The following is a 7500-nucleotide window of genomic DNA, read 5'->3' on the forward strand; positions in this document are numbered from 1 at the left end:
TTTTGCTATATATTAACTCATTGCATACGGGTGATATACATGTCGGCACTGACTAGGCCTAAAAGATGGGTGTCAATGTGTACATGACACGACATTGGGATCTGCTCACAGTTGAAGTGTGCACACAGTCATGAGGTATTATGGCTGTAATGGTGCTAGCTCCAGAGCTACAAAGTCAGCCTAAACCCACATTTTATAATGGATTTATGGAAAAATACTGTTCGGGCTAGTCTGTACTACCCAGAGGGTGGAAATAACACTTTCCTCGTCCCTTTAATTTTTAGCTGGTGCCACTTGTATTGTAGACCACCCGCCCTGACAACCAGTTGGATCATTAGGCACCCGTTCCGCAATGGGTTAATTCATTGTTATGAAGCTGGCAATCAGTCATAACCTGAGGCTTTCTGCTTTCCTGTATCCTCTTCCTCCTCTAACTGCACCTGATTCTTGGCTGCAGCTTTGTTTGCTAGCCAAAAAAAACTAGGGTGGTGAGGGTTATCCTAAAATTACCTGTTTAACAATACAAACTGTGCATGTAAGCAAGGGTGAGAGAGGGAAGACATAGAGAAGGAAGACAGGCAGTGATCAGGTCAGAACAGTAGAGCACACAGCTATAACTTCATGCCTTTGGCTGGAGGAAAGCATAGTATGGGTCACCCCAATAAATTACATCAAGAGAACGTCAATGTCTTTCGCACCTGGTTACAGTCCTTATGCACTTGGTAGAATGAGTAACAGTGTGTTTAGTAAGAAGTGAAATAGAAAAGATTACCTCAGATCACTGCATGAAACACTGGTATTCCAAGAGAAATAGCAGGCAGACATCATATCTATACCAAACACAATGCTTTTAACCTTCTCCTCAGAACATTCTCCCCCTGCAACAGAAAAGTTAGTTAAGACACCATCAGCTTTAAAGGATACATAAACTAATATAACCACAATAATTCATTTCAAAATCTTGTAAAATCTATGTTGTATAAAATCAATGTTATTTTCAAAATTTAAGCATTTTTTTTTCACTACCTGGGCTCAAGATGTAAAGACCAGTTGCATCATTTATATCTACAAATAACAGAGAGTTGGAGGATGTATTGGATTCATCAGTGCTATTGTACCTGGAAAATTTGAAAAAATATAATTTCTCCGTAGGTAAGATGCCTCAAACAAAAAATACCAAATCATACAAATATAGTGTTTATAATCAATGAATATCAAACTGCACTTTGCTTTTTATGTAGTGGTCATGCATTAAATTAGAATACTAAAATCTATGAAAACACTGTAAATAAAATATCTGTAATATCCAACTTTATCACAGTGATGAATACTGAACAGGTCTAATTATAAATGCTGCCTTCTTAACCCATCCACGACGGGGGCATTCTAGCCTTGAATGTCACAATGCCGGGGCGTTCGAACTATTAGGCCTAAATCAATTGAATGGCTGGCACAATACTGTGCCGCCTGGCCACTGGGCTTTTGAATGCGCGGTACAGTACTGTACCACCCGTCCAGAGAGGGTTAAAATCTTACTTCATTAAAGTACATAACTTATTTGACATCTATCTTCTCATAGTAATTTTACTATAATAAGTCAACATGTATAAGCCTTACACAGCATATCCTGCTAATAGAGGCTTTCCTTGCTGGTATCCTGGGTTGCCAGATCGCTCTGTAATGCTTGGTGATGAAAACAAGCTTTGCGGAACTTCTGAAGAATCATTTCCTGCGTTACTTGCTACAATGTTCAGTGTGTCATTGCTGCTGTTATTAATTCCAACATGATCAAACTTAACTTCGAAGTGCTGTATTAAGTATAATCTTGAACTTGTAGACATGATAAGTGATTTTCTTCTTGTGGGAGTCATTCCTTTAGGTTTATAACTATTAATTTTCATTGGCTCTACATTAATATTTCCACTTCCATATTTTTCATTAATGTTTTCTAATGATACAGGGACATTACCTATAGCAATATTTGCTTTTATTTCCTGTACTGATGCACCTTTCCATTTCATGTAATATCCAACATGCAGTACAACATTTTCACACATTTGTGAAGTCTTATTATAGTATGGAACTTTCTGATGATCACACTCATTAAGTGGAATCCTATCTGATTCCCATAAAATCTTTGGAAAGGCTTTCAATCCTTCAACCTTGATAAAATTACTGACATCATGAACGCACTCATAAGATACTACAGCATCAACAACATGCCGATCGGTAAGGTTGCCAATAACTGCATATGGATCTGAATTTAGAGAGTCAGAGTTACGAAGGTAGGACTGAGCACTGAGATACTGCTCTGTTATGCAAGCTTCTGGTGTTAATATCATGGAGCAATCATGAGTGACATCCTGTAGGAAATGGACAGGAACATGACCAATGCACATTCCATTTAGCACTGGATGTGGAAGAGTTAAAAATCCTGTACTCATAGTATCTTCAATATGTATAGCTACCTCAATACCTGTACCAAATATATAATACAGTTGAGAATCCTCTTCCTGCAAGTGTATGTCTGTATCTTCATAACTGTACTGTGGGACTGGCACTTTATCTAAATATTTCTGATAATTCTGAATTGAGGGTTCATTTTGGAAAAAGAGACCAAGATAGGGATTATTCTCTGTAATAAAACACAGTAAATCATGCCACTCTGGAGAATATGGCCCTTGATATTTGCAATTATTGTTAATGTTTCTATCTGTTCTTTGGCCGCCCTGTAGTCCTTCAAGGCAAGAAAAAGCTTCCACCTGATATGCTGAACAATCCTGTAAATGAAATTTTAAAAAATATAAATATTGGCTGATAATGATAAATAGTAAAAAATACTACATTCAGATCTTTATCAAACACCTTTCATCCTATTCAACAAATCATATTCTTCATATTAACTTAAATTATAAGCAAGAAATGGATATATGTAGTTTTGGTTCCCTGCAAGTGTAGAATTGGGAAAAAGAAAGAAAAAAAACTCATCATATTTAGATCATAAAAATTAAAATTGTAATTCCAACTTTGTTCAATACTTTTGTGTATATATATATGTGTGTGTGTGTGTGTGTGTGTGTGTGTGTGTGTGTGTGTGTGTGTGTGTGTGTGTGTGTGTGTGTGTGTGTGTGTGTGTGTGTGTGTGTGTGTGTGTGTGTGTGTGTGTGTGTGTGTGTGTGTGTGTGTGTGTGTGTGTGTGTGTGTGTGTGTGTGCACATGCGTGTGTGTGTGAGAGTGTGCGTTATTTGTAGTATTCAGCTAGGTAAACACTGTACAAAAGCCTAAGAGAGTATGAAAATTCTAATCACCTTTATTCTAAATATCCTTGATTATTTAGAACCATATTCATTATTCTCATAAGATTCATCATTTTTTTTTAATTTGGCCTAAACTTACAAGCAAACTCCATAACTAGTTATTTAGAATGTACATTACATAACATATTTTTCCAATATCAACTTACTTTATCACAGCAACAGGTAGTATCACAATGACTAGTGGTATAATCACATGGACAAGGAGCAAGAGATCTGACAGCAGGGTCTTCATAATGGCTTTCACTTCCAAAGCCTATAATGCCTGCCTCTGTCCAGTTTATTGGCAAATATTCTGTTTGTGCTAGAAGAAATAATTGGGTATTACTTTAATGTATACAGTACATACATACATACATATAGATCCTACCTTTTTCTGAGGGAGAGGGAGAAAGAGAGAGAAGGGAAGATAATGGGAGAGAGAGATGAAGAGATATGGAGGATAGGTGAGAAAATGAGAAAAGGGGAGATAGTGAGAGGTGGAGGGAAGAGAGGGAAGGACAGGCAGACAGAAAGACATAGACAAACAGAGAGACATAAACAAATAGAGAGACAGACAAAAAGAAAGACAGAAAGGCAGACAGAGAGAGAAATAAACATACATATATATGGCAAAGGAAAGCAATAGAAAGAAACAGATATAACACTGTCTACTATGTATTTCTAGTGTGAAAATATGCATCTACATATATTTACATGGAGAAGGCAACTTAGAATCTGGGACTACTTTGGCATTTTCCTTTTAAACTTTCTGGTAAAGGGAAAATTACTATCACAGATATAGATAAAGTCAGATCAAGCCAAGATTACTCACTAAGATACTCTACAGAATCACTGGTAGTTTGCTATAATTTGTCTGGGAAATGTCTTACAATATATGCTACTAAAATGGATGTTGGCCTTTGGCAAAAGGAAAGAGAACCATAGGCATTGCCACTAATCTAGCCTAAGGCAGACACTAGACAGATGGAAATCTTCACAAAGCCAGATCTAATAGTTCTCATTCTTTTAATGAACAAGTACTTAATCATGCACTATACAATTATTTATACCACACTCAGATATGTATATGAGGAATGTCAACTGTCTGACATCTTAGCGAGCAAAGATTTATCAATGATTGTATGAAGTTTTAAAGAAAATGTGTTAAGCAAAAATAAAGAACTTATAAAAAAAATGTTACACATAAATCACACAGTACACATAAACACATAACACATTGCATAAATTATCATATAAATGTTCCTGGCTAATAATTTACTACAGGTATATATTCCACTTGTGATTTAGCAAGAACCTACAAAGTGCATAGAATTACCTGTGGTGCCCCAATTCTGACACACTGTATTTTGAAGGGCAAGGAAACCAACAGTGACCATCTTCTCTCCTATATTTCATTTCTTTTTTTTTGTGGCAAAGATGCACTTGACAGACTGGGGATAAGTGATGACAGGGTGACAGACTGGTGATGATTATTTGACAACTGACTCATTGGTGATGACAATAATTTGAACTGTTAATTGGGCATATTACATACAGCGAAACCACTCATGTGCACTTTTGCCTTATTAAAGAAAATTCAGTAGAGTATGGCTAACAGTTAACTTCTTTCTGCTCATTAATAGCTTTTCTTATCGTTCAACTGGGTATCTACAGACAATATCATATGAGGTAACATTTCTTTAGATGAATGGCACCCTGGCCAACACATATATTCTGATAAGACTTGTAAGTGAGAAAATTTGTGGTAGATATTTGTTAGCCTTTTCAAGAGCTCTGATGGCACATACCATGGCACCACCATCAGGCTAAAAACTGTCAGCCTTCTATCACAGATCACATCACAGTAAGCTTAGAGTTGAATTGGATTGAACACAGACAATGTAATAATGAGAAAAAAAGCATTTTGAAAATGACTTTCAATCCAACACCCTGGAACTAGCCAGAAAAGGTTTGCCTCATCAATTCCCACTCTGGTAGAGGGCATCAAACATACCCCATTTCTAGTTGGCAAGACAGTGCTTGTACTAGTTACTTTTCTGACAATAAATCACTAGAGAGTTTGATAAGCTCTACCTTGCCACATCACTGGACTTAGTTGTACAATCATAGATTTATGGATTTTATGAAGTGACTGTACCCTTTCTTTACTTTCTGCAATTTATTCTTTAATATTTGATAGACATATATGATTTTCCTGGCCATAACATTAGTGTTTCAATATCTTCAAACAGTCATATTCTGACCATTCATCGAATGCATTGCAGCAAAAGCAACATCTTTTTGGCTAATGGAAATGATCTTACATATTTATGATCAGTGCAATAAATCTCAATGTACACTGTTAGTAATAATATGTATTGTTTGTTCAATAGATTTTACTTGACAGATTCTATTATACTAAATATATCAGTGATATCTCTCAGCCCTTTCCCAACTAGATGTTATACACTAGATCTATAATTACTTCAATATTATATTAATTTTTGTGTCACAAGTGGATCTGTCCTGAGTTATACTTACCATCATAAAGTAAAGTCATCCAGATCAACAATGTATATGAGAAAGTCATTTTTCTTCTTCTTCTTTCTTCTTTTTGTAGCTTTTAGACTATGTATAGTCTTTATTCCCTGATTCTATTCTTCTTCTTTACTTCTTTCTTCATTTGATTTTGTTTCTTATCAAATGATGTCCATGATTTTTGCTTTTCTTAGGAAGACTTTTGTATGTCTGAGAATGTAGTACTTAATAGTGGGTGGATGATCCACACCTGTAATTAAAAGATTTGTTGTTAGGTTGTGGATTTTTATTCTTCTGAGGGTTTCTGTTAACTTTATTCTTTGTGAGTGGAACTTTGGGAGTGGAGAGGTAGGTGTCCTCTATTTTCTACTTGAGTGTTGCACCACATGCATGTAGGGTTGTTTACTATATTAATTTTATTTAAGTGTTGATTAAGTCTTATGTGGTTGGTCATCAGTCTTGTTAATTATACTTGTTAATTATACTTCTAATTTTCTATCCTTTGATCTTGTCCATGGATCTGGGGTATTATTTTTTAGGTAGTTGTTTTTAGTTGCTAATGTTGTTTGTAAATTTGATTCCCATTTTTGTCTGATTCTTAGGCTTATGTTGCTGCTTTTTTGAGTCTTGTATTATGGTTATGGGATTAATGATATCATGAGCTTTTCTGGCAGCAACATCTGCAATGTCATTTCCTTTTATGTCTCTGTGAGGGTATCCACTGATGTTGATGTTATGATGCTTTGTTTTCTGTCTGTTGATTAGAAGATTAATCTTTGTATCCTATATATGATGTGTTTATAGTGTATGGGTTTGCAGTTTTCAATTGAATGTAAAGCTGATTTAGAATCTGTAAGAATTACTGATTGCATTAAGTTGTTGTTTTGTATGTATCTGGTTCCTTGTTCTATCACATAGAGTTCTGCTTCTGTTAAGTCTGTTTTGGTTGGGAGTTTCCATACTGTTGTTAATTTCTTGTCTTCTATGAGTATGGTTTCTGTTAAGTCTGTTTTGGTTGGGAGTTTCCATACTGTTGTTAATTTCTTGTCTTCTATGAGTATGGTTTCTGTTAAGTCTGTTTTGGTTGGGAGTTTCCATACTGTTGTTAATTTCTTGTCTTCTATGAGTATGGCTGCTGTGGTGGAGTTTATTTCTATTGTTTTTGAACCGTCTGTGTATATTCTGTTGTAGCTCTGGTAAACCATGTTTATAAGTGTACAAGTGCTTGTACTACTTGTTGTGAATTGTTTTTTGGGTCAATGTTCATGAAGTTTGTTCTTATGTGATTGGTAAGGTCATACCATGGGGGAATGGGACTAATATTGGGGATTGCTTTCAATTGTAGTTTAGTTTTGTTTCGTCACAAGTTTTTCAGACCCTATGAACAATTGACTTTTTGTCTTTGGTTGGGTTGTATTTATTAATGCCACTGATGATCATTTATCTATTTAGGGCATTTATTGGTTTATCCAGTATTTTCAGCATTTGTGCATATTCTACAAGGGCCTGTTTTATTGGTAAAAAAAAGAATTGTTATAGCTTGTAATGTTATTATTGGCATAGATTTGAAAGAGCCTGTTACAATTCCCTAGGCCTCATTTTGTATAATTTCTAGTATTTTTTTATTATTTCTGTGTTGATAGCTGCCCTATATACTGTTATGCCA

The 7500-nt window shown here is 35.3% G+C and overlaps 1 protein-coding gene across 3 annotated transcripts in view; it reads right to left on the minus strand.

Moving 5' to 3' along the window:
• The window catches only part of LOC122265626 (tectonic-2), a 15176-nt gene that overhangs the window by 4995 nt on the left and 2681 nt on the right, over positions 1–7500 (minus strand). For 2 of the 3 annotated variants that reach the window (XM_086537851.1, XM_086537850.1), the window contains 4 exons: positions 3464–3618; positions 1618–2780; positions 1027–1118; positions 773–878 (listed from right to left, as the gene is read on the minus strand). In XM_086537851.1, coding sequence (XP_086393977.1) covers positions 773–878; positions 1027–1118; positions 1618–2780; positions 3464–3618 — 1516 coding nt within the window. Of the gene's footprint in view, positions 1–772; positions 879–1026; positions 1119–1617; positions 2781–3463; positions 3619–5837; positions 6085–7500 lie in introns of all 3 variants that reach the window. The other variant, XM_043035015.2, reaches the window with a different exon arrangement.

Source organism: Penaeus japonicus, unplaced genomic scaffold (assembly GCF_977035675.1).
Source record: "Penaeus japonicus unplaced genomic scaffold, GWHDUDI00000001_assembly GWHDUDI00000006, whole genome shotgun sequence".
NCBI lineage: Eukaryota > Metazoa > Arthropoda > Malacostraca > Decapoda > Penaeidae > Penaeus > Penaeus japonicus.